Source organism: Aythya fuligula, chromosome 1 (genome assembly GCF_009819795.1).
Source record: "Aythya fuligula isolate bAytFul2 chromosome 1, bAytFul2.pri, whole genome shotgun sequence".
Lineage (NCBI taxonomy): Eukaryota > Metazoa > Chordata > Aves > Anseriformes > Anatidae > Aythya > Aythya fuligula.
In genome coordinates, this window is record NC_045559.1 from 14,358,133 (window position 1) to 14,386,071 (window position 27,939).

General features: G+C 39.8%; 1 protein-coding gene across 8 annotated transcripts; it reads left to right on the top strand.

Annotated features, from left to right (window-relative positions):
• The first annotated feature begins 6,456 nt into the window (after window positions 1–6,456).
• Window positions 6,457–27,549, top strand: PUS7 (pseudouridine synthase 7). 8 transcript variants are annotated; one of them, XM_032194477.1, is made up of 19 exons: window positions 6,457–6,507; window positions 7,253–7,421; window positions 8,301–8,379; window positions 9,056–9,449; window positions 11,318–11,414; window positions 11,530–11,631; window positions 12,487–12,631; window positions 14,635–14,652; window positions 17,111–17,222; window positions 18,507–18,584; window positions 20,258–20,386; window positions 20,624–20,749; window positions 21,025–21,086; window positions 21,240–21,400; window positions 22,263–22,389; window positions 22,870–22,971; window positions 25,460–25,589; window positions 26,632–26,723; window positions 27,183–27,549. In XM_032194477.1, exons 4-19 carry the CDS (start codon window positions 9,085–9,087, stop codon window positions 27,317–27,319), a joined length of 1,983 nt encoding a protein of 660 aa, XP_032050368.1. In that variant the 5' UTR covers window positions 6,457–6,507; window positions 7,253–7,421; window positions 8,301–8,379; window positions 9,056–9,084; the 3' UTR covers window positions 27,320–27,549. The 8 variants fall into 8 exon arrangements, with proteins under 8 accessions (XP_032050368.1, XP_032050409.1, XP_032050400.1 ...); XM_032194518.1 differs by having other exon boundaries at window positions 11,318–11,402; XM_032194509.1 differs by having other exon boundaries at window positions 7,253–7,318.
• The last annotated feature ends 390 nt before the right edge of the window (window positions 27,550–27,939 follow it).

A 27,939-nucleotide genomic window follows, 5' to 3' on the forward strand; every position in this document is an offset into this window, starting at 1 on the left:
AGTGTCTTTCCAAGGATACAGTGGTGCTTTTTAGAAGACTGTGCAACGTGTCTGTCAATGGAAGGCTCTTTTCAGAGCAAAGCTTGCTCCACCACTGCAGGTAGCTACTGACTAATGTTACTGACCGACTCAAATCCTTGTTGCCTGAAAAATCTGTAAATACAACCTGTTTAGTGTGAGCAAAAAGCAGGGGAAGACAGATAAATTGCTTTAGCAAGCACTTTTTGAATGGTGCCTGTGAGCTGGGCTCCTCCCTCGGCACCAGTTAGGGGGAGGAGGAAAGAGAACTGGCTGGGCTTTAGCATTGAGGGCTTGCTTGTCTGACTTATCCCAGCTGAAGCCGGGACTGGCCAACAGGACTTCAGCCAAAAGCACTACCATTCTCCTCTTCTCCCCTGTTTTTCCTATTCCACTCCAGAACACAGTTTCCACAGAAACAGAGTAGCACAAACAGTGCAGTTTTGGGTGCCTTCCTGCAGAATTAAATGTTTAACAAAAGAGTCTGAAGAAAGTGTTGAGTAATTAACATCTCATTTTGGTGAAAAGCTTTATTAGAGCTTAGATTCAAAGGTTATCTGAATATGAAAAAAACATATTTGTAATTCCTCTTCCTCTCTCGACACTTTAAACCTTGTGCAGTAACTCCAGGGACTGCATGACTATCTGGCAGCAGAAATACTAAACTAATATTCTAATTTATTGCTTAGGGATTTATCTTTTTTTTTTTTTTTTTTTTTTTTTTTTTTTTTATAATTTTAATAGCAATATTGGCAAGTGTCTGATAAAAAAATAAAAAAAAAAAGAAAAAAAATAAAAAATCAAGCAAACCACTGTAACAGGCCATGATATGGCTTGCTCTGTGTCCCACAGCCCAGCTTAGACTCAAAGCAAAATCCTTCCTACCATTGCCCTTCATAATTATAGGATAATTTTTTAGGCTGAAACATACAGAAAGGTGGCTTCTGCACCTAGGATATACTGCATGTTCCCAATGGGCCCTCAGGCAGGTACCTGAGAGACCTGGTTCACTGAGAGGCTTACTTGAATTTTGCCACTGTTTCAGCCAGCCTCCTGACCTTCCAACTGTCTGTAAATAATTTCCCCGTCAGAAAAATGTTGTCATGCCAGTCACTAAGCTCAGTGATTAAAAATTGGCAAGTACCTCTCATTCCATACAACAGGCACACTTTGCTGGGCTATTTTCAGGCTTCTGGTCTCCATCCTCAGCTGCACAGGAGAGCTTATTTGCACGCTCACAGTGGTGATGTGCTGCCCCAGTGAATGCCCAGCTAACCAAGCTGCTGGGAAATGGCATCGTGGTGGAATACGTTCTTATTGCCATATCCGAAATCATGAGTGCTGACTGTACCCCTTCTGGGCAGTGGAGAGAAGCCAGCTGTGCTCCTTCTGGCAAGCAGCCAGGAGGACACAAGGATTGCTTTTGCCAGTGCTAATCAGTTTGGACAAATCCGCAAGAGAAAGAAGGATCAACAGGATCTCCAGATAGCAGGGAAGAGGAGGGTGATACGAGGGTGAAGGATTGCCTCTGTTCTGGATCTTATTGTCTGCAAACTCTGGGAAGAATTAGGCAAGGGATGCTATGATGTCGCTACAGCCCAGAAATTAGTCCAATGCAGGTATCATGATTTTCTGTATGAATGATGGGGAATGAGATTTTAAAGTAATTCATAGTTATGATTAAAATCATACCACAGTTATTGTCATAATTTATTTAGTTTCACATCTGTCAACCTTTGACATTAATGCTGTGATTTAGAGAGCGTTTTTAGTGGCCAGATCCAGTTGTGCAAAGGACAACGGGCGTTTTGCTGGTAGCTTAATAGCATACAAAATTTCACACCAATAACAGTGATCAAAGACAGTCAAAGAAATGTCGTGGAAAACCAAGTGTGACAGCAGGCACAGACAGGGCAGGCAGGCACATAAAGAGCACATTCTGCTACCCAGCAGGGCAGCACTTCAGCAGCACAGCTCATTTTCTCGCTCTGCTTTGCAGTCTTCTACTTTTCCTCCTGCGTGTGAGGCAGCAGCTGTGCTGCAGGAGATGATCCCAGCCAGCGCCACTCGGTTCCCTTGCTGTTTTGTGGCCCTTGTGAGAGCAGCAGGAACAGCCAGCCCTGCTGGCAGGTAATGCTTCAGGCTCTGTGCCCTGTCTTGGCTGTTCTCCTCTTCCCATCCACGCAGCACTAGCCTAGGTACACAGAAAAGGCCTTCCAGCCCTTGGAGGAGAAAGGCCTCCTGAGATAATTATGGGTGGGGGCAGAAATATATAATTATCCCCCCCGCTCATGTTCCTAGTACCTGCAACACTTGCTCTTCGCTGTCTTTGCAAAAATTGAATGCTGCCAATCAAAAACATCTGATCTGTGGGCAGTGACATCCTGTTTTGTCTGCAGTGCTGCAAAGCTTTAGGCCATCACTGAACCAAACTTCTGACAGAAAAGCAAAAGGTACAAAAAGAAAATATATTTCGCGATTACCCCCCACATTCAATGGAAAGTTTTTACTTAATATTCCAGTCACAAACATCCTGAACTTAAAACTACCCTGTACAGCACAGTACCTGATGATTTTGTTTACAGCTCTTTTTATATAATTACATTTTTAGTGAGGAACTTGATCAAAAATCACCTCTGCCTAAAATTCCTACAGTATCCCTAGAAAAGATGTTTTTCTACCTCTCTCCTATTGCAGACTAATTGACCAAGGGATTTGGAGAGATGAACATGAAAAATAAGCAGCTTTTCATTTTTAAAACAGAATGGGGGTAGGGAAGAGGGGAAGTACAACTTAAAGGTGATGACCTATTTAAGCCTCAGTAGTGGAAAAACTCTGAAAAACAGTTTTGCCTTTATTTTGTAAATCTGTTTGATTGTTTTTGGACTGTTTTCAACATACTTCAAAGATACTTTCAACATACTTCTAACTGAAATTGCTTACCTTGAGCATTAAGTTCTCTATCACCCCCCCCAAAACAGTTTTTCTCATAATACTGTAGATTTTGCATGCTAATGAATTATCACCTCCACTTTTTTCTTCATGCACAGCTTCAAAATAAGCATTAGCAATGCAAACAACCTACATATGAAAAATACATTAGGCTTTTAGAATTTCTTTCGTTTTAATTCTCTGTGGTGCTATTAGTGACATAGGTAAAAATCAGACCAGTTAAGTGTAAAGAGTGTAAAATTACAACTTATCAGCCTGAGTGTCTGTGCCCTTGGGAAACTTAAAACTGAAGAGTGAGCGCAGTTATTGATGCTCTCTTTTATTAGTTTTTTTTTTTTTTTCCAATGGATAGGGAACGGCTCAACTTTGTACCTTTGGGTTTTCAAGGAGCATGCCTGTAGGAGATTGACTCAATATGCTTTTTGCTTGTGTTCTCCTCGTAGCCAGAGTTATGCTCCCACCTGACAATACGTGCTATCCTGATATCCCCTCCTGGGGAGCCTGAGCATAGGAAGCCATTATAAACTTGAACTTATTACAGGCCATAACTATTGTTGGTCATTATGTTTTTCAATGAAACAAACTTCCTTTAGGTTGCATTATTTAAGTTTCTATGGAAACATAACAATATTCACATTTTAATTGAGATTAAAATATTATTTTCATAATACCACCTGACTGGTATATTAAAACCATTCATAACAGAATAGTTGTTAAACCAACCAGGGGAAAATATCAAGCTGAAGCTGCAGTCATATCATTATTTTCTTACAGTTTTGTATGTAAAAAGGGCATTTGACTAAGGGAAAGAGAAAGTGGTGATGACTACGTAGATGCCCTTTGCCAGCCTGCACATAGAAACCACGCTGGGGGCAGATCACAGCAGAACATGACTGGGTATACAATTTTTAAGGTCTGATGCTCTCTGCTTGTCAGGATGGCTCCATTTTATTTCAGAAACAGAACTAGATATTCCCTCCTTCCTGCCCCTGAGCTGTAGGAAGGCCAGTCTCAAGGATTTTGTCTGTAGATTATCAAACACAGACAAATAGTTCTTTGATATGTTGGAGATTACTACTGTTCTTGAGAAAGGAGTAATGAACTTTGCTGAATGTATTAGAAAACTTGAGAAATGCATAGTGATGATATTATTAGCTATTTACCTTTTGGTGGCACCTGCAGGTCCTTCAAAATGCTGGTTCTTCACTGTATGAAGCACTTCACGTCACTCCAAATTCTATTCAATCCAAGCTAATGGTAATGGATGGTACATGAACACAGTCAACAGGGAGAACTAACAGTAGGGTAATTACCATACCAAGCAGAGGTTGTAACGTACAAGCTACTTAATTACTGACAAGGATTTTGTAGACAGAGAGGTGCTTAATGTAGGAATCTGGAGGAGGAAAAATAAAAGTTTTAGGGAACTTCTCTTGCACAAGATGAAAGAAGCAAGAAGCTACATGAGAAAAAAGTTGGACTGATACATGGGAGAAGTCTTGCTGAAGGATCACCCCTGCAGATATTTTCAGCCAGATAACATCATGTCTCTGCCTGGGGAGGAGCAAGGGGCAACCTTTCAACACCTATGTACAGAAGCTACAGTAATTGGTGAGATGACAGCAATGTTCAAACAACACATGGCTCTTTTTTACATTTCCCCTACTGTGAAGGCAGCCTGGGAATTGAACAATAGTCACAGCTCTGGATTCCTCAGCAATGCTGTACTCTGCCGTGTCTATCACTGTGTCCAGTCCACCACTGACCTGTCTGCAGGAGCACACAAGCCCCATCTCCCTCTACTGGTTTCTAGTAGGATATTTAAATTCCAAGTGAGAAGGGTGGTCAGGAAATACACTGAGGGCCAGAAATAAAGACACAGCTTTGATCCTCTAGGACAAATCAACTTGGCAAAAGAAAGCTCTGTGGATCCATCTCCCTCCCAAGGATAGCCACAGATCTTTGCTCCTTCCTTTCTAAGTGCAACATGTGTTTCCTTAATATGGTCTTTTGTAAGCTAGTCACACAGCAATGCGTATACGTGCATTTTTTTTTTTTTTTAATTTTTAAAATTCAAAAAATTAAAAAATTTGGATTTTTAAAATGCAAACCAAAGTACTCCACTTTGTTGCCTCCCCTCTTGGAGCAGAGTAAGAAAGTAAGTACCAGGGATGCTCATATACATGCAGCGCTGTAAGTCTCATCACATGTGCATGTGATGAACAGAGTATGACTAGAGAGTAAGTATAAGAAACTAGAAATTGGCATTAATAGCCTTACAAAGAGGAAATATGAGGTTGGCTAGGATTATGATATACCACAAAAGGTCTTGAAAGTAGAGACAAATTCTATGTATTCAAGTTAATGATGAAGATGTTCTTTGCACTGCTGCTTACAGTAGAAAGGAGGGTGGACACCGACATTCTGACCGAGTCAGAGAATACCTGTAGTACAGATCCACTCAGTTCTTATTTGGTTTTAAAATGGTGCCATGATTTGAAATGGCGCTCAGACACGTCTGTGCCTGGGGACTGATGTTCAATTAGCACAATCTGCTGCACAGCAGGAGAGTTCAGGAAGGCCACTGACTGCCTCACAGGCGTGACTCCCTGCCACTGACTCTAGCTGACTGAGGGAAATTATGCTTTTCTGTGCTGTTGTTGTTCTTTTGAGGAGTTTATAGTGCATTCTTGCCTGCTTCAAAGTATTTTTACTTGCAAAGGAAAACTTCAGCAGGCCAGCAGTGAAGGAAGGGTGTGCAGAGCAGCTGGCCATGGGCACCACAGCCTTCGCTGGGCTGCCCCAGACGGGAACTCTTTTAATTATCCTGCTAACGATGCCTCCCTGTGACAGCAGCTCCTTCCTTTTGCTCTGGAGGCAGCCCTGGATGCCCTGCCTGGAGCACAAGTCCTGTGAGAAGTGGCTGAGGGCACTGGGGGTGTTTGGTCTGGAGTAGAGGATTCTCAGGGCAGACCTTATTGCTCTCTGCAGCTACCTGAAAGGAAGCTGTGGGGAGCTGGGGGTCGGCCTCTTCTCACAGGGAACTGGTGACAGGACCAGAGGGAATGGCCTCGAGTTGTGCCAGGGGAGGTTCAGGCTGGCAATGAGGAGCCATTTCTGCTCAGAAAGAGCAGTCAGGCACTGGGACGGGTTGCCCAGGGAGGTGGTGGAGTCACCGTCCCTGGGGGTGTTCCAGGAGAGGTTGGACGTGGTGCCTGGGGACATGGGTTAGTGGCGGCACTGGTGGCAGGGGGTGGTTGGGCCAGGTGATCTCGGGGGCCTTCTCCAGCCCCAGCAATCCTCTGACTCCTCGGCTCTCCCCACGGCCCGGCCCTGAGGCAGCCGCCGCCGCCCGCCCGCAGAGGCGCAGCCGGGAGCTGCAGCCGGGGCCCGCCCCCGTACACGCGGCGTGGAGCCGAGCTGGGCCCTCCTCCTCCTCCTCCTCCCCCTGCTCTTCATCCTCCTCCTCTTCCTCCCCTTTCTCCTTCTCCTCCTCTTCCTCCTCCTCCTGGCCCGTCCTCCCGAGCCGCCGTGCGGGTAAGCGGCACCCCCACTCCCCAGCTCCGGGAGCCCTCCCCGTGCCCGCAGCCCTTCCCTTCTCGTCCCGCCCGCCCCAGCCCTGGGCAGGAGGCGGCTGGAAGGACCGGGACCGGGACCGGGACCGGGACCGTAACGGGGCCCCGGGCCCTCCCTGCCCGCCTCTTCCGGGGCCTGGCGCCGCCGCCCCGCTCCCGGAGCCGCTCCCCGGGCTCCAAACCCCGCGGGGGCGCCGCTGGGGTAGGGCCGGGCTCGGCTCCAGGCCGCCTGCCGAGCTCGGCTCATCACCACCATCAGTATCGGTATCGCGACCTGCTGCCATCGCGTTTTGCTCCCTGACAGGTCCCGTGCCCTGCCTGCTGGAGCAGCAAAGCCCCAGTGCCCGCTTGGTGCGGCAGGAAAGTCGGTGGCTCTGCCAGGACCAGCTCCCTGCTGGGATTGCTGCAGAGCCTGGAGGAGCAGCTGCTGGCAGGGCAGAGGGCTGAGGCAGCTCAGCAGCTGTCAGGGAAATAAAATGCCTTTTTTTCTGAAACCCCATGTGCTGCGTGCCCCCACACTGCAGCCCCTGCCAGCGGCTGCCCTGCTGCTGGTCGCAATTTTGGCACCAGGCATGACCGGGTCGTGCCTGCTAACTTCAGAGCCTCCTCAGCCAACACTGAGTTCTTTTAGCCATTTGTATCATTTAGTAACTCAGCATTGCATATTTCCTTTAGAAACACGAGATTTGTCTTGCTATCCCCTTCAGCAGCTGTTCCAGAAGATTTCAGCGTGCTCAATGTGGATTCATTTGCCATGCAAGGAGACTCAGAAGGTATCTAGAAGCCTTTTCCTCAACAGTGCTTTATTGCCAGCACCCCATGAATTTGGGAAGATATGAGAAGAATCCAGAAATGCTGGTGAATTGCTTCTCTTGGGTACGATTTTTATAATAAGGATTTTATGTATATATTTTATGTATGTATATTTTTATATATTTTTGAGGACAACATGAAAGTGATGCTTTCTGCTAGAAGTACACTGCTTTGTGGATTGTTTTGCTTTCTGATGCTTGTGCTTTGTTACCCCTTTTCAGGTATCACGTGCATTTTTATAAGGCTCTACATACTTCCTTTTTATTCCTTTTTTTTTTTTTTTTTAGCTTTTGTTGTCAGTCCTTCATTTGAGCAAAACGTTTCAGATGTTCCTAAAAGTGGCTTTCCTGCCTGTTTACCCTAAACTTTTGTGACCTTACAACTGAAAGTTGTAATTTAAATAGGTAGTGGCTAACAGCTAAACTGATAACAATTAGTTAACAACTCAGAGTGTGATGATTAGTCATGAGTCCTCCTTTAAAAACATACCCTTTAAATTTAAATAGAACATTAGAGGAATACAGAGTGATGGACGTGGCTCCCTAGTGGGAGACCACGGTCCCCTGAGAGGTGTCCTTGGTCTGGCATGGAGCACACATCTCCAGCAGCGTTCCCTTCCACGTTCCTCCCCACAGGTCTTTCTTAGTATGTCCTCACAAACCTCATTCTGTGCCTCCCGTTGTGCTGCCACCAGCAGTTCCTGTCTTTTTTAAGCATGCCTGAGCAGAGGCACCGTGTGCACCTTTTTTGAGTAGAGTTTTGGCATATGGTGGGTTTTCTCTGTCATGGAGCCAGCTGGAAGTGACCATGATGAGCACAGGGCTGTTAAGGGCATCCTTGCAACGTTACGGTTATTTTTGTTTGGTTTGGGGTTTGTCATTTTTTTGTTTGGTTGTTTTTTCCCAAACTTTCTCAAATAGATATTTTTCCTTTGTTTTTCAGATCTCTAGGTTCTGGTTCTGCTGACAGAAGGGTGGCAGCTAAAGTTGCCAGTGAAGAGTCAGATCTCTGCTCCACCAGTGTGAGTAGTCATATTCTCAGCAATCATTTCACTTGCTTGTTGTTTCATTTGTCCCATTCATTCAAAAAATTTATTACCCCTTCCTTATTATCCTTTGGCCTGAATTCCTGCCATCTTGAGTTCTGTGTGGGATTGTGTGTGTTAGAAGAGATGCACACAGAAAAGGAGAAGGTGAGGTTTCAGGTTTAGGTGGAATCAAGCCATGTTCTCTCAATCCTTGCAAGATCAAATCTTGGTAGAATAAGGAATAACTGAGAACAGTAGTGTCTGACAGAAGACTTGGGAACAGAAAGTTTGTTAGGCACTAAATTACTGTTGGCAGCAGAGTCTGTATGGACAGGGCTCGATGCAGCTGTGTAAGAGTTTGCAAGAGTGACAGTGGTGGCAAATGCATTGTGTGGCGTCGAATCCTGCTCCTCTATAGCTTTATATCCTTGCTGCCTCAGGTGGGTATTAAGTCCCTTTGATATCTCCCTTCTCTCTTCTCAAGTACATATTGTTTCTAGCTGTAAAAAAGAAAACAAAACCCCACAACTGTATTTGATGTTTAATGTAAATGCAGAAAGTGTTATGGTTTACCCAAACTGTTGCAGAGTGCAGTCTTTGGAGTGAAGAGACTGTGTATTGATATTGCTCTTGAGCAGCCAGGAAATAAGCCATTCTTCTTGCTCCTCAGGGCTTTCTATCCTACACTGTGCCTTAAACATGGAAACTGTAGAAATGAATAGCGTATCCTTGAAACGTCCTCATTCTGAGGATGATGTGGCTAATGCAGACGATATTAAAAGACAGAAGATCTCAGAGAAGTCTCAGACAGGGAACAACTCTGGGCAGAGCGTTGAGACTGTAAAAGAACAACCTGACAAATCTCTGCTTGAGGACACGAAAAATGAAATAATCCCCAATGAGGAAGGTGAGGAGCAAGAAGATGAAGAACTAGAGGACAGTGATGAAGATGGAGATCCAGAGAGCTTTGCAGACATGATGAAGCATGGACTGACAGAAAGCGATGTTGGCATAACTAAATTTGTTAGCTCTCATAAAGGGTTTTCTGGAATCTTAAAAGAGAGGTAACTCTTTGTCTTGTTATATATGTTAATTCCTTGTGTTAGCAGCTGTTGTTTTCCATTTTCCTTTTCTGACTCACAGGATGCAGTTGGATTATGTGCAGCCATTTGGGAGGTTCATCGCTTTCTGTTGCTAATGCTGAGATTGAAAGAAAGGTTTAATTTGGCGTTTTTCTTGGTTGTTTCTCTATTTTATTTGTTTTTTGTTCCTGTCAAATGGAACTCTGGAGAGGGAAGCTCTGTGTGGATAGAAATTGATGACTACACTAAGCTTTGCCATTTGTCTTTATCTGTGGCAGCAGCATGCAGCATAAAACCTTGTGCAATACAGCTGCCTTCTGTACAGCTCTTCAGTGCTGGTTCAGGAGGCGCTGATAACAGTATTGAAGCCATGCTTCTCCAGCTCTTCCGTGCTTTTCCCTGACTTTTTAGTGCTGTAGGAGTTAAGCATGTACATGTATACTGGCAGGTAGTCAACTAGACTTTAAGTTACACTCTGATCAGCCATAGTGTCATTTACAAAACATAAAAGGGAATTTTATAACTCAGGGTATGAAATCTTGCATTATAAACTTAGTAAGATGTTTGGCTTGTAGTAGCTTTTATTTTTTTAATGAATCTTTTAGGATTTTTTAATTAAATAACATACTTGAATAAAACTCTGAGAGTGCAAATACAAAAACTCCAAAGCAAAAAATCATTGTTGCCCTACCTTAGCAAATCAGTTTTGTTTTACACGCCAAAAAGTCCTTGTTTTTAAATACTAGCTTCGTATATAGAACGTTTTATATAATAAAACGATATGTACATGTTTTGTGTTTAATCTTCACGTGCAGCAGTAAACAGCTAGCATAATCCTTCACTGGTGAACACAGTCTGTGCAGAACCTCCTGCTGGGAAATTTGCCAGTCTTCAAACTGAGGTGGCCAGATGTAGCTGTGTGCTAGAAATGTTTGTAGACTCACAGTTTGACTTTGATCCCAGTTTATAACACCTATAATTAATTTAATCCTAACATTTTTATGGTAACCGTCACTAGCATGTCTAGACAGCTACAGTTAGTAAGAGAGGACATAAAACACTCTTCCTTAGGAAGGAATTCCACCAGTAAGATGTATGGCTGCACAAAAGTATGGCAAATGTAGGACTGGGGGGGGACACTATAGAAACATTCCAATGCTGAAATTTTTTATTGATCTTTCAACATTCGTGCATTCATAAGCTGAGGACTTTTTTTTCCCCCTCTTTACAAGCAGTTGCTACTTAAAAATAATTTATCAATTGCAACAGAGACTGTTTCTACTCTCTTAATGTTAGTATGTTTTTATTACTGAGTGTAGCAACTCGATCCAAAATGTCACGGTGAAATTTTATGTTGCTGTCACAGAGGGTGCAGAACAGTTTTTGATGGAAGATGTTCTCTGTAACTGAGCATATGTAACAGAGCTGAGCTTGTCTTGCTTTCCTTAGAGAATGACTAACAGGCACTTTATCCTGCAGGTTGTTTGAAGTGACAGTGTATTTGTGTTCAACTTGTGGTAATGTTGTAGAGTCTTAATTGTCACTACTGACAATTAAGGACATAAATTACTGATCTCCCCAAAATAGTGGGAAAATGACTGAATAACTACAGCAGGTGCTTGCTTATCTGCAAAGAAGTCTACTTGATTTAGATACGCTAGACTTTCTGCAATGTTTTCTTGGTATCTTTCTGAGGGGTGGGAATAGGTACAGCTTTCCCATGGCTGAAGTTTCTTTTGCACTCCCTTGAATGAATTCTGTGAGTGAATAGTTTCTTAGGAGAGGACTTTGTGATGTGGGATATTTTTATTTGTTAACTTACAGCTTTAATGCATGCTTCTTCCCATCAGATACTCGGACTTTGTTGTTCATGAAATAGGCAAAGATGGACGTGTGAGCCATTTAGATGACTTTTCTGTCCCAGTGGATGATGAGGTAAATTCTGAGGTAAAGGTAATGGCTAAACTCGTTAAGCAAGAACATTAAGAGACAGAAAACTGTTTTACATGGATTACTGGATGTTTGTTTTTTCTCCCCCCCAACCCCCTTAAATGCATTTCAGGACCCATCAGAAGAAACATTTACAGTTTTGTCAGATGAAGACAAGCAGCGTTTAGAGGAGCTCCAGCTTCTTAAGAATAAAGAAACTAGTGTTGCCATCGAGGTAAAATTAATAAATGGGATAACATTTGTGGGGGAGGGGATAAGAGTGAGTGACTGGAAGGTGTGTGCTTTCTAATGCATGCGTGGCATAAGAGCAGTTTGAACATGATGTAGCAGCAGGTAATACTTGAACTGTTGCTAATTTAGGTGCAATTCTGTAAATTCTGTTTAGATACACTCAAATTCATGTGCATGAGTAGTTAAGATTTCAGTGGGACTGTGCACGTGAACTCAATGCATGTCTTAATTTCTGTGGTGTTAAAATTTTCTTGCAATATTTTGGTTCTCTGTGTAGAAGTGTTTTATAGGGTATCTATGTGAGGAAGGTTAAATAAAATCCATCCTGATAAAAAGACTATTTCCAAGGATAAATATGGTCTTCTGTCACAAAAAAAGTTAAAAGGATTCAAAACAAAAACTTCATATTTTTTAAAGGTCAAATATTTGATATATTTGAAGAACAACTCTTGAACTACATTTCAGTTAGAGAAATGAGTAAGATTAGGTCTGGCAATTTTAAATAAGCAATCCTGTGAGTCTTAACTAGTGATTTTTTTTTTTCCTTTAATACATGTAGAAAAACTTGGTTTTGCCAGAGTTCATTAGAAGAGGGAATTTTATTAAGCACAAAAGAGGGGAATTAGTCTTGAAAAATTGTGGTTTTGAATACTGAGACTTTGTATCAGTTACTAACTGTTTTTCAAGCTAATGAATAGGCCAGACTTTTAAAGTGTATCTATTCAGTTTAGTGTGATTGAGTAGGTTTTCTTTAAGCACACAAAAATTCAACTCTCAGAGAGTCCTTCTTCTTTTGTGTTATTTTATTTGGTTTGTGTATGCATGTGTTTTACCACAGGTAATTGAAGACAGTAAAGAGAAAAGAACAGTCATCCATCAAGCTGTTAAGTCCTTGTTTCCTGGACTGGAGACTAAAACAGAAGATCGAGATGGAAAAAAATACATCATTGCCTATCATGCTGCTGGGAAGAAAGCACTGGCAAGTGAGTTTCAGTATTGCAGCAACTGGGTGAAGTATATGCTAAAACTAACCTGAAGAAAAACAAACAAACAAAAAAACACATTAGAAAGCACTTCACATGGAGTGTACATCCTAAAATGTAGCCTGGCCTTTTTCTTTTTGTTTGTGCTGATGTCATGCATCTAAAATAACTAGGAATACAAGTGGTATCTCACATTTAATTTTTTACTCGATTTTCTTTCCAAATCCTTAAATATATTTATGGTAGAAGTGAGAGGACCTTTCGGTATTACGAGGGGAACAGGCAAAACAGGGGCTTTATTATATGTATTGTTTGAACGTAGTTTACATGGACTTGCCTGGATCTGCAAGCATGCATTGTGTTTGTAGTTGAAACGCACTCTGCGTGTCTTGACTGTCTCGAAAAATCATGATAAAATTGTCCATGACTCAAATTGAGATAGGGCCTATTTGTTTGCTTGTAGTGTTATATAAACATAATATATTTACGGTGGTCTTTAAGATAGTTTCAGTCATTAGTTCTGAAAGCAGAAGTAGCTGTGTTTTATTTGCAAAAGATTGTCCATGCTGATTATGTTGTGGTTACTATTTTGGAATAATTACAGTACTGAAAGATTTTCAAAATGCAGTATCATATACACTCTTACCAAATCTTGTTTTGGTTACAGGGGATAAATTCACGTGTTCCACATCTTCTAATGTGTTTTAACTTTTTAATTTACATGCATTTTAGTTTTACTTTGATTGTCCTGCAAGTTGAGAGGATTGTCTAAATGAATGTTTTGCACACTTAACTAAAGGTTCTAAAGTTTGGTTTGAACTGATTTATTCCAATTTCATTTCAACCTACTGCAAGTGGTATAGTATGTAAGGCTAGCCCTTTTCATTTTAAAGATAAAGGAGATGGAGAAAGGAAAATAGAAGGAAATAAGATAATTTAAAATTTGGAAGAAGACCATCTCCACATTCAATGTAGTTATTACTTCTAAAGCTTTTTTTTAGGCAAGTATGGGAGTGTTGTGTTTTATTGGTACAAGTTATAACGTGTTATATATCTTGTTTAATCGTTTAGAAACTCTATGTTTGCATGCTTTATGCATGGAGTATGTATACTTACCAGCACAAAATTCTCCTCAACCAGTTTTGTTCTCTGTTGGTTTGTAACAGTTTTACCTCCACCTTTCCCTTCTGCTTGCACATATTCTTTAACCATTGTTACAGTCAAGTGGTTGTTATTAAGCTGACCGGTCTGATTTAACAAATACTGTATAAAATTGAAGTGTTTGGAATACACCAAAGAGAATTTAGTGATGTATCTCTAGGATTAGAACGTCTTCTGGAGCAGCATTTTGTGATGCAGAGGAGCATCATCTAAAGCTGAACTCTTAAGTTACAGTGCTACAAACATCTGGGCGAGGTGGTGGAGATGTGTACAGTTTCAGTGGGTGTGTGTAAGTGCTAATGAATGCAGGGTTTGAGTGCAAGTTCCTATTAGTCAGGATTATATGGCCTTCATGCTTATACAGCCACTAACACATCTCAGTCCTGAGCAGGTTCTGCAGGCAAGAAATATTTCAGAAGTGTATAATACTCAATAATTAGCTGAGATACCTGATTACTTTTGTTTATAATATAAAGGTTGCCAAAAATAGTTTCCTAAAATCTTAAAATCAAAAGCTGCTGTCTGTTTCTACTAAGTTCACACCCAAAATACTTAAAATACCGCCTTACTAAATTGTCAGTTAATTGCTGTTTCATCATTGTCCACAAATGAAGTTTGTTGCATCTCCGATTGAAGCTTTCCATATGTTCACTGTTTGCCTCTGCACGATTCCATTGCATAACTGTCTAAATTGCTGTCATCCACCACCTAACTGTTGGATGCTCTCTAAAGCATAAACGATCCCATAACCATAAACCTGCATGTTCACCTCTAAAAACCCTTTGACAGTCTAAAAATTAAATGCTACTCTTTTGTGCTCTTTACGCTATGCATTGGGACAGAGGTCAGAACTGCAACAGGTAAGAGATGTTGACATTTCATGCTAACAAAATGAAATGCCAACCATTACGACCTCCTAAATTGTGATGAGACTGGCCAAAGTAGTAACAATTAATTTAAAACAGAACAAACACAACAAAACAAAAACCCCAACCTATACACAAATAATGATTACAGTTCCCAGAAACAGTGAAGAATTAGGCTTGTGCTGTCTCTTTTTCACTAGTGCAGTATAGGCAGTAGTCATTTGGTGCAGAGAGGGTCTGCCAGTAATAAGTGAAGTGAATTATTGGGGTTGACCATACTTATCTATCTACATACTATATGGTAAATTTCCCTTTGATTTCACTAAGCTAAAACTTTACCCTTCAGCCTTATATTTCAAAACCCATTCTCCAGATGTATACAACTTTAAAAGTATGTATCATACATCCCAGTCTTAACAGAGAGCTTCTAGCCCTCAAGTTGCAGCAAAAGGTTTGGAAAAAAAATCTTGGAAATACAATTTTACTGTGAAATACATAATGAGACTCTGAAAAAATAGTAATAAGGAATGCAGGCTGCCCCTTCAGTCCATCTACCCAAATGAATACTTTGAAGTGTTGAGCCAGGGGTGGATAAATAGTGGGATTACAGCTGCAGCCTTCCAGGACTCAGTGCTGGGGATAGGGATGTGGCTGTGATGCCTGGAGGTGAGAAGCCTGTGGGTATATTGTGCAGAGTCCTTTTAGTCTTGCCTTGATTAGGGCTGTCTTTTAGGAGGGTGTCAAAATAACTGTGTGCAAGATGAATTAGTTAAATTTGAAGAACTGTTTCAGCTGGAGAAGACCTTCCTTGTGAATCACTTGCTGCTTTCCCCTCTTCTCTCCCCTCTTTCAAATTAATGAGTTCTTCATGAAGGTATCTTGTTCTTCAAACTGAATGCAGTATTTCATTGAGTGTGCTTAAGAAAAATGGTGGCTCAGAACAGAGACCAGTAGCAGCATGAGGTCTCTAAAAGATTTTTGATCATGCTACTCAGTGTAGATCCTAGGAAACTTTATACTGGTTTTGTGGGAGGACTTTGCTTAGGAAGCAATGGTACAAGACAATCATTGAAATTATTTTTAGTGATTAAAAACTACATATATAGTATGTCAAACTGTAACATGAGAAATTGTTTTGACAGGAGTGTTTGTGTGAATGGCACTTTCTCAAAAAAAAAAAAAGGCAAGAAGAGCTGTCCTTTAGCAAAATGTTTAATGAAGCTTAAACAAATTCACTGTCTGCATGGGATATCTGAGGTTTATTAAACAAATGTGAACAAAACCAGCAGTGTTTTCCAAGACCACCTTTTTGGTGTTGATGTTTATATACTGGAATAGGACTGGCTTTTTTAGATAGCTTTTATTTTTTGTAAAGAAAAGCTCTTTTGGTACAAAACAATGAATGTCTGCTTGGTGGCTACCAAGAGATAAGGTGCTTCTTATTTAAAAACAAATCCTTAGTTTTGTTCTTGTAAAATAAATAATTAATGAACAAAGCACCTCCAAATAGGCTGCTAAAGCCTGTAGAATGAACCTTCATTCCCAGTAATGTCTTCAGCAGTGGATGAAGGTCAGAGGAAAGCTTTATCCCTGTAAGCTCCTGTGTGTAGCAGAAGCTCCACAAATATATTGACGGTTTTGCTTCCCTCTCCAGCAATCTCCAAATAATTGTACAGAACTGTAAATCAGCTGATAGTCTGCGGGAGCTGAAGTTCTCTCCCTCTGGTGTTCTCTAGACATGGCACAGTATCTGGCTTGAATTACTTGTTAACGTTGTAAGTGTACCAGATTTTTCTCTCCCATATGACTTAAAAAATATCCATAGAATATCCTGAGTAGGAAGGGACCCACAAGGACTTTTGAATCCAATTCCTTATTCACCTTAATATTTTAATAATAAACTTTTTAAAGCTTTTATAGAGATACAATTCACGTTTTCTCATTACATACAGAAAAAAATCCTACAAAAATAAATAATATATTAGTACTATAAATATTACTGTAGTCATCATACAAACAGTGCTCCAATGGTCCAAATCTATTAATTAGAGAAGGCACCAGGTGAAAAGTGGAGTGGCTTTTACTGTACTGGCTAAAAGTAAGTATAATTATAACGTTTTTGAGGAGTTTAATCAGGTAATATGGCAATTAAGTGACTAGGGGATAATTTTATGTAGTTTCATGACAAAGGAGCTGTCACCATTTCATTCAAGCTTTTTTAGGTGCCAGGATTGATCAAACAGAAATTTACAGCCAGTGGAAGGAGAGAAGGTACTTTGCAATGTGCTTTGCAGCTTTTGCTGTCAGTATGTATTTATTTGTTTTTAAAGCAGATGGAGGTTATCAGAAATTGACTTTTACATATTTGTTTTAAATGGAACTGCAATGGCAACCATGTTCATTGTAATAAAAAAGTGACACTTCTAAAATGTTAACCTTTTTATTTTTAAAGATCCAAGAAAACACTCTTGGCCAAAATCTAGGGGAAGCTACTGCCATTTTGTACTGTACAAGGAGAACAAGGATACTATGGATGCCATTAACGTCCTATCAAAATTTTTAAGGTAAGGCTGCTGTGAACCTGTCGAGCACGCTGTCTTCCCACTGCATGCTTCATGTCACTGAAAATGTTAAGCCTCAGGGTTAGATAAGAGAAATGCAGTTATTTACTATTGCCTAATCTTTAGACATTAAAAAAAAAAAAAAAAAAAAAACAGCTTTGAAACTACGTTTCAGAAGGAAAGTACAAAGTGATCTCAAGTGATTTTAAAAGGCTACACAATTCAAATTGGCCCATAGGACAAGGGCTAGGCAGCTCTTAGCCTCAATGTAAATAACATGAATTAAAAGCCAGTTTTATTCAGGTGTGTGAGTAAGTGTGTGTTTTATGCAGGTATGTTATGAGTCTGTGTCAGGTACTGTTATGATTATATGCTAATTAGTTGCTAAGTACTAATTGATAAACTGTCATTCCATTTATTAATTTCTCCAGTACAAACAGCCTTAAGTCCTTTTACCCTACAAAGTGCAACAACACCCAAATTTGTGAAAGGCATAATGTGAACACAATGAATTACGGACAAAGAATTATTTCCAAATAGGGTCAAGCCAGTGATCCGTTCCCTGCTTTTCCACTGCCCTTCACTGTTCCTATTCAAAAATAAGTATCTGCACTTCAGACTGTAACCAGTGCAATACAATACTAACATTTGCATTTGAGAAGAGAACATTAGGAATATAGTTTGGTGGAAATACATACCTAGTGGCAATCTTGCTACCACCTGGTGCCCATAGCTGGAATAACGGGATATATTTCCTGGGTAACACAGGTTGTGGTACACAAAGTGGAAAGGAAATTTCCTTTTTGAGGGAAGAAATGGAACAAATTTTAAGTTAACTTCACGTATTTTCATATAATATGTATGCATGGTATTCAAATGGAAATGCTATTTGAAATTTTAAGGAAGAAATGGACCTGCTCTAATTTTATTTTTTATTATAATGGCTACGTATTTGTGAACTGAGTGGATATATAGAGAAAAGAATTTCAAAGCTCATATTTCGAAAGCACAGTTGTGGACCTTTTTTACATAAAATTAAAACAGGAAAGTTTAACTTTTATTTACTTACAGATGAGCTTAGGAAATGTCACACATATTTAGGAGTGTCGAATTGCAGTCTGCTTCTGGAGAAGAGTTTAAGTCTGCCTATATAAATGTATGTTCTATTTTAAATAGATGTATTTTCCACATAAAAGATAAATTAATAATTTGGGTAATTATACTGAAAATTGTGTTCAATCTGTGGCTACTTTAACAGTTTTTATATCTTTTACTGTTGCTTTTAAGAGTGAAGCCAAACATATTTTCCTACATGGGAACTAAAGATAAAAGGGCTATAACAGTTCAAGAAATTGCTGTTCTTAGGTAAGTGAAAATACCCTGGAGTGTTTGCACTCCTACCACGATGGCTTGGCTACCTCCCTAAAAAACTAAGACTCGTTATGCACGTAACATGAACAGCAAATTCATGTCCTGATCTTGTTACGTGCTTGAGCATGTGTTAATGAATAAACTATAATCTTTTTTTTATTCCATGGAGACTGCTAATATTTTCAGGCAGTGGTGCTCTGAGTCATAGGCTAGGTATGTGTAAATGCAGCTAATGTTTGGCTGAAGCAGTGGGCCAAATTATCTGTGTGCTCTTGCACTGCAGGGCCCTCGTGCAACAGCAGATAAGCAGAATGACACGGTGAAAATCCCGTTGCATTTCCTTCCTGACTTTTGTTTCCCCCTTCCTCCAGCTGGAATCCCATTTCCTTTCTCACTGAACTCTGAACAGCTCCAGAGAAGGCTTAACCACTGCCTTTGCTCATCTGTGAGTAGCCAGGAGGGGAAGAAAAGACAAGGAATTTTTCTTGCCTTAACCTACTCCCATAATACAACTTATGTTGGCATAGTTCAAGATAATTACATGGTTCCTAGGCACTTGAAATTAGTGCTACTTTAGTAACAGAAGATGATGGATGCCTCACAGTCGTGTATTACAATATCTGTTTAGCTGGCTGGAATATTCTGCCTGTACTGATATTTACAGCTCTTTCAAAACCACAGTCCTCAAGTGGAGGAATTCTGAGGTTTGAGAGCCAGTAATTTATCAAGTTCTTGTTAAAAGGAGGGCATTCACTACTTAATTGTTCACAATTTTCCTTCCTGTGGTTTGCATGTGCATACATCTGTGCATATTAAAGGAATTCATTTGTGAACTATGTGAGAAACCCAGATTATCGTTACTGAAAACAAGTTCACCCATCGATGGCAATGCACTGAACTTGTGGTGTAACCATCTCGGGGGCTGTTCTGTTTACTTTTAACACGGTCACATCTAACATTGCGTCCAAGAGCTTCGGTGTGTTGTAAGCATTGCCAGCTTCCCAGGGAGGAACCTACTCATTCTGGTGCACGTTCAGTAGCATCACAGCACCAAACTCTGCTGTAGATCACTGGGGACAGATGTCATGGGGACAGAGAGGTTACCCATTACCAGCCCCCTCTGAGCTGAGTGTGCTGCCCATACTGTTTGATAAACTTGTCTCTCCTGGTATCAATTGTAGCAGAAGCGTCAAGGAGCAGCTCTGCGATGCAAAGAACAGGACATACTTCTGAAAGACCTCGCAACCAAAACGACAGAAATCAGTGACGGTTTCATACTCCTTCACTTCCACTGAGCTCACACAGTGGCTAGTTCCATAGCACAGTCTTAGAGTTAACCTGAGTGCATTCATGGTGTCTTTACTCAAATAAAGCAGAGTTAGGCTTGTGGTGTGGGGTACCACTGTACTTCAATATTAAAAGCTTTTTTTTTTTTTTTTTTTGAATGCATGTGCTAACATAGGTGTGAAAAGACAGTCTTAACACTGTCGAAGTACATGTTTTCTCTTGAATAAGTAGGCCTTAAGAATGTTCTCTTCTTTACAGAATCTCTTCTTCAACTAGATAGTCATTGCTTTTTTGTTTCAAAATGATGGCATTTCTATATTTATTTAACTTACCTGTTTTTCTAAGCATAAGGTGGTCACTGTTGGTCTGTTTCTCTTTAGAATCACTGCACAAAGACTTGCTCATCTGAATAAATGCCTGATGAACTTTAAATTAGGAAATTTCAGTTACAAGAACCACCCACTGAAATTAGGAGAGCTGCAAGGGAACCATTTCACTGTTGTTCTCAGGTAATATTGTTAGTGTGTATTTAGACAGTTCTGTTAGATTCCCCACCCCCTCCCTACAGGGAAGGGATGTCAGTGTATCTTATGTTACAAGAAAGAAGAAAAAAACAATTGGCAAAAGGCTATTCAATTTATTAAGTACTGCATAACACTAATGTTGAGCTGTAATATTTTGGGGATTATGAAATCATGTAAGCCCTTAATAATCTGTCTATGACAATCTTATTTTTTTAATGCTAGAAATATAACAGGGACTGATGACCAGATAGAGCAAGCAATGAACTCTCTCAGGGAAATTGGATTCATTAATTACTATGGAATGCAAAGATTCGGAACTACAGCTGTTCCTACATACCAAATTGGCAGGTACGTGTTGTTTTCATCACTTCTTATTTTTTTTAATCACCATATAACTTCTAGTGTATTTCTGGGAAGGTTTTTCTGCCCTATTGCATGTACCAGTTTTAATTTTAGATTCAAGGAAGGCCTTGTTTCTGAACTAGCTTCAGCAGGTACCTTGCATAATGCCACTACTTCTAATATTGCATAAACGCAAACAATACTTCTTATTTCAAATAAGTTTGCTCAATCTTAAAATATATTTGTCAAGTTCTTAATCAACTTTCCCGTTTGAATCTTAGAGCTATTCTACAGAACAATTGGAATGAAGTAATGGATTTGATATTAAAACCACGACCAGGAGGTAAGGTTCCAACCTCAACTATTCTGTGATTCTGTTAACCTGTGTAATTTGTCATGAGTGAAGTGTTAATTACTCAACTGTTTTAACAAAAGGTGAAATGAATGTTTTTTTGGCGTGTAGGTAAAACATTTTTATTCTGCATTCTTGTTCTAGCTGAAAAGGGATACTTAGTAAAATGCAGAGAAGAATGGGCAAAGACTAAAGATCCAGCAGCAGCCCTCAAGAAACTACCTGTAAAAAGGTGCGTGGAAGGACAGCTTCTACGCGGACTCTTAAAGTATGGAATGAAGAACATAATCTCTGCATTTGGCATAGTGAGTGTAAAAGTGCTGTGGGCTATTTACTTGAATAAACATTATTTTCATGGTATCATGATGAATTAGAAATACTCTCATCAGGCATCTCTCGCTCTAAGTGTAAAATCTTTATCCTACGTTTCTGCTTGAAGTACTGCTGATGGTAACGTATGACATCTGCAATCAATGTATAATGAGCTCTCCAATTTATACAACGGTCTCTTTAAATTGGAAGCAATACAGCTACACTTAGTAACCGTGTGTAATACAGAACTGAGGATTTTGTAGAAATTCAGTATGATCTTTCTTCTTGTTGCTTAAAAAGTATAAATCAAACTGATAATATGTTAATGAAGCAGCTTTGTATGGGAGGTGGATTCACTATCACTTTCAAGTTCTGTAATTAAGTTGAAATCTTTGGAAAAGATAGCTTATAACCAGCAATTATTGGGCCCAGCACAGGAGCTGGGGATAATTTCTTGTTTATGGAGAACACAATTAGAATAATGCTATGTCTCAATATCTGCAAAGTTTACTTAAGATTTCAGACTGTTGAATACGACGAATTCAGTGTGTTTTTTTTTTAACAGCCCCATGTGTTTAAGCTGTTGAACAAAAAAAAAAACAAACAAAAAGTTTATCTCATTTTTAATTTAACCACAGTGCTTTTCACAGTGGATTTCAAATGTATAAAAGCATTATTTCTTCACATACCTTTTTCCCAAATCACAAATAAAAACCACAAGTCTGTATATAAAGTTGTTTTATTAGTCCTTTTGCTGGAGAAGGTAACATTTCAAATATGTGCATTTTTGGCTTATGAGTAACAGAAAAACCTAAAAATACGTATTTCTGATTTTTCATTTTGTTTAACCTCCAGATACCAAGAAACAATCGTTTAATGTATATTCATAGCTACCAGAGTTATGTCTGGAATAACATGGTGAGCAAGAGAATAGAAGAATATGGGCTTAAAGCTGTACCGGGAGATCTCACACTTAAAGGAGGTAATATCAAACAACAACAACAAAAGGCTGGTGATGCTTTGTAGTACAAATTCATAGGAAAACAAGGTGCAAATATCCATTATCACATAAACAGATCTGCTTTCTCTGCGGTCTGAGACTGCACTCAGTCAAAACTCTCTTCACTTGGATTTGCATTTAGCTGTGGTGAGATTGTCCATGATATTTCTCCTTCACGTATGCCTGATATGTGGTATGGGGACTGCTTATCTAGCAGTCCTTACTTCATTCAGCTTTAAAAGTCTTTGGAAACCAGGCTGTGAGTCTACTGGTAACTGACAGCCTTGAAGACCATTATTTCTTTTCTTGGAAATGTCGTCTATTAGAGTGGAGATAAAACCGAGTAGTTAGCCCCCTCTAAGTAGGGTTGTTTCAACCAAATGGCTCATTTTAAATTTGGCTAATGTTAACTGTCACAGGCACCCATACTGGTAACTCTTTACTTTTCTGTCCTGATTGTAGCCACAGCTGTTCACATTGAAGAAGAAGATGTTCATAACTACACCATCCATGATGTTGTGATGCCATTGCCTGGATTTGATGTTATTTATCCAAAGCATAAAAGTAAGTCTGACTGTTGACTTACATAATGACTCTGAAACTGCAGATCTGCTTTAAGATTGCTCTTAAAAGGAAGGTGAGATCTGTGCAACCTTCCTGACCATTTAAAAAGTAGCTATTTCAGAGCTGTGCACCAGTAGTAGGTACGCTACTGTCAACCTCTCCCACTATGATAATAATGTTCATTATAATTTCTTTAACATAAATCCGTTTCATATTTCTTTTTAGCAAATAGTTTTTCCAGAAAACTTCTAATGAGGCAAAATGATTTATCTTGGCACAAGGGAAAAATTGGTGAAAAGTTCATTTAAAAAGTATGCACACTTGATTTTTTTAAATTACAAAACAAGTTAAACTTACAGAATACATAACCCAAAAGCTTGATGTTAGGAAAAAAACAAAACAAAACAAAAAACAGATCTGGCTTAATTAAATGTTAATAAGTATTAATGCTAAAAAAAATAATGCATCTCTCATCTGTTGTATATAAGGTATATTGGATTTAAATTGTTTTTAATGGAATAGGTTTGGCAATCTATAATTATCTGCATGAAACCCTATGTTATTATTAAGGGACAGAGTTGTAGAAATCATTTCAGTTGGAAGGAGACTCGGGAGGTCATCTGGTCCAATCTTTTGGTCAAACCAAGGCCAACTTTGTCCTGTCAGCTGTGAAACTTCCAAGGACAAATAGTCTCTAATGTCTTCTCTGAGTCTTCTCTAAGCTAAAGAAGCCCATTTGTCTCGGACTCTCCTCACAAGGTGTATGCTACAACCCTTTGCCATTGGGCTGGCCCTCTATTAGACTCATTTGAGTCTATCAGTGTCCCCTTCGGACTGGGGTGCCTGCACCTGGACACCCTATTCTGAGTGCAATCTAATGAGTGCCCAGCAAGGGGCAGTCATTATTACTGATGTAGCTTTTGTTGCTGCCAGCTTGCTCTGTTAAGTCTCCTTTCCCCCAGGATTCCCAAGTAACTGCCAGCAGTGTTACTCTGTAGCCTTTACCATTACAATCATTCAGGTACGGGATTGTTCTTAACAAATTTCATGAGGTTGCTCTTGGCCCGTTCTTCCAGCCTCTGCCTAGGTCCCTCTGAATGGTAGTCCTGCCCTTGAGTGTATCGACTGTTCCCCCAGTTTAATTTTGTCCACAAACTTGATGGAGGAGGAGCTGCAAAGTTATTTAACATATCATGTCCCAGTTCCTTGAGGAACTGTACTGGTAACAAACTCCTAGGCGGAGCACAAACCAGCAGTGACTGTCCTTTGGGACCAGTTCTTTACCCATCTAGCAGTCCACCTACTGTGATGTTCTAACCTTGGATACAAGGATGCTGTGAGAACGTGTTGAAAGCCTTGCTAAAGGCAAGACGAGCAACATTCACGGCTCTCCACTCATCCTCTGATGTAATAATTTCATTAGAGAAGGCTCTCACTGAGCTTTGGCTTTCCTAATGCCACCCCCGTGTGCCTAGGCAGTGCTTGTATATCCCGTCTTTGAAGTCTGTCCTAGCCTTCACCTACTGTATATCTCTTTCTTAGATACAAACTTAGTCACAAATTCCCTACTTAACCCAGCCAGTCTTCCAATATTTGGTTAAACTGTTCTTGTGCTTTGCTGTCCCTAAAAGACTGGTCGATCTTGATTTTCTTTGGCTGCCAGAACTGAGTCTCAGAGCTGGATCCCATTCATAGCACATCTCTGAAACATTTGGAAAGCAAAGGTCTGTTTACAATGTATGGCGCTGAACCACATTGAACTAAAAGATTGGAAAGAAAAGCTGAAAGTTTTTTGTATTCAGTGTATTTTTAATGGAATTTTCCCATGGGAAGCCTAATTTGTTCCTGTTCAAACTTCCCCATTGCATGGAAGTGACGCTGACAATTGCACTGCAGACTACTGGCATCGGACAGCATTTTAGCTGCAGGATATTCTTATGTGTCCGTTGTCCATGTCTTTGCTTAGTGTAGAACGCTTCACACCCTTACTTAGGGATGCAAGACTGTAATAAAATTACTCATTCTTTTGGCAGTGTCAGAGCTACTTACAGGTACCCATCAGCTAAGTTCCTTGACTCATCTCAGTCTCTGCATTTTCAAAAATAGAACAAGGGGTAGTTTTGCCCCCCCGTCTTTAAAATCCATATACCTGAGGTTAGTCTTCTGAAGTTCGTTGACATTTCACTGACATCTTACACACGTCTTCCACTTATCGAAAGTATTTTTTAAGTTTTGTTTTCAGCTTGAATTTTGATTTGCCAAAAAAGATTCTTGGTTACTTGCCATTACTACTCAGGTTGTATAAGCAAACATTGTAGGTAGTAAGATTTGCAATATATAATTTGAAACTTTTGTCTAATGTTTAACCCGTATATAACCATACGTGCTGAAAACTGTTAAAATACAAAGGAAGAAATGCTCTATGAAAGCTATCTGTTTAATCAGAGAGTGTAGTGCAGCTGATTGAAATATTTTTTTTCTCTTGCAGTTGGTGAGGCCTACAAGGAAATGCTTGTAGCTGACAACCTTGATATCAACAACATGAGGCATAAGATCAGAGATTATTCGCTTTCTGGAGCATACAGAAAGATTATTATTCGACCTCAGAATGTCAATTGGTAAGTAGGAGAGTAAACAAACTTAGATGTGAATTGGCAGCATAGAGTCTATGTGGGATGACTAAGTTAGAAGCATCAGATTGACCCATGGCATGTACGTATAGACTGAAGCATGGGTAGGGAGAAATCTGTGTGCTTTCCTCATGTTGCTTATACAGCTGAAATTGAACCACAGCCTTATTTCTACAGTGGTCCTCTGGTTTTCAGATGCATTATTGTCAAAATGTCTATCTGGTTGTTGCTCTCCTTGCAAGGGCTTGCCTAAACACTTCACAGATAATTATTCATGTTGAAACCATGATAGATAATATTCAAAATAGTTATTTGTTGTGATCTTGCTCTGAGAAAGTTGGTCTCCAATTAACTGTGTGTCAATCAGAAAGACCTATATCACTTCAATATACTAAATTACTGTATTAGAGACACAACCTACTTGTCACACAGCAACCAGATAAATACCTTTTAAACAGGTAACCGTATAAATGTGCAGAAAGACTTCGTCACTGATAAACAGACAAAATATAGAGGGTTTAGGTGGGAGTCAAAAACCTCAAATATTTAATTTTATTTTAAATACTATTGATATTTAAAGCTTATATACTTCCTAGTTACTTTTTTCAGCCTAGTCACTACATATGGAATGATTTCTGTGATATGAATACATAAATATGTATTTAAGCCTTTTCAAAGAAGTTTAGAGGGTTTTCTTCAAAGTGAATGCTTTTTATTTTCTTTCCAAGTATTCTTAAGAGTTTACACCATTCTTCCCCTAATTTCATGAACTATACTTCTTGTATAGCTGGAAATCCTGATATGCCATGGGAGGAAAGAGGTTACTTATGCAAAGTCATTTCTCACTAGTTCATTATTTTGTGATAACCTTCATCAAACAGAGGCAAGTTTTCTATACAAAGCTTTACCAGTTATTGCAAGATATATTTCATAACAATTTCATTAGAAAATCATTCCATCCCAGTTGTATGATTGTACCTGGCAAATCTGAATAATAGTAGTAATGATAAATCTTATGTATGTTACAAAGGGAAGTTGTTGCATATGATGATCCCAAAATCCCATTATTTACTACGGATTTGGATAAGTTGGAAGGAAAACCATTACCAGTTCTTCCTACAGGTAAGTTAGTGTTCTTGCTGATCTTTAAATTTTTAAAATAAATTTCGTCACAAAGTCTTTTGTCACTACTTTCTGGGAGGTGGGTGAAGGGGGGGAGAAAGGAAGAGAGGCTAGGAATTTAATCTTGAAGGAACAAAAGCCTAGTGTTGGTTGTTGTTTGTTTTTTAAAGCAACACAAACACCCACACAAACCAAGGAAAACCCCATTCTTAACAAACATCACCGTCATTACTAATAAGTACTTAAGACATCATTTCTGCTGTGAGAAAACCTTTATTTAAAGTTATTTTTTATGAAATTCTATGTTACACTGTGGCTTGCATATTTGAGTGTGGTGGTAATGGCTGTTCTATGGAGTTAGGGGTTGGTGGAAAACTTGGGTCTACTTCAGATGACATCCAGAATAAGCTTTACTTACGCTCTTAACTTTTTTTTGCTTTGTGTCTCCTCTCACAACAGATGGTAAGTTCAGGGCACTGAAGATGGAGTTCTCCCTTCCCCCATCCACCTACGCTACTATGGCAATTCGAGAAGTTCTGAAGATGGACACGAGCATAAAAAACCAGACACAACTGAACACCACCTGGTTACGCTGAATGGGCTGCTAAAATGTCTTAGCTTTTAACATGTATAAAGCGTTTTCCTATTTACATGTTCTGTACAAATCTTAAAGATTGCTAGTAAGAGATTTGTATTTTTTTAAGTTTTTATTAGTGCAAGCATTTAACTTCAGTAGTCATTTACAAGATGGTGGTTGTAATATAATTACAGGTTTTAGTGACTGGTGCTTTTAAACGAACGAATAAAGGCGTTGCTTGAGCTTTAACACGGCTGCATCTGTAAGAAGCGGGCTTATAATAATTTCAGACTTGGAAGAACGTTTAGCTTACTTTTTTTTTTCGGTGAGCAGTGAATGTTTCTGCGAATTCTGAAGATCTATTAAATTACAGATCAGGAAACTGAACGGAGATGTTAATATCTTCAAAGAAGCTTGTGCTGGTGCGGTCGAGGATTCTGTCAGCAAGGCTGTAACGGGGTAGAGCTGCTTTAACCTCCTTGGGAAAATATTTGTGCCTATTCTCCTGCTTTCCCATAACTGTACCGAGAACAGGTAGTGGGAATAAACGCCCTGAAGAGCCTCGTATCGGGACCACCTCGCTGTGTCCTCTGACAGGGGCTGAGCCATGAGGCACAGGCAGGGCCGTCAGGGGCGGCC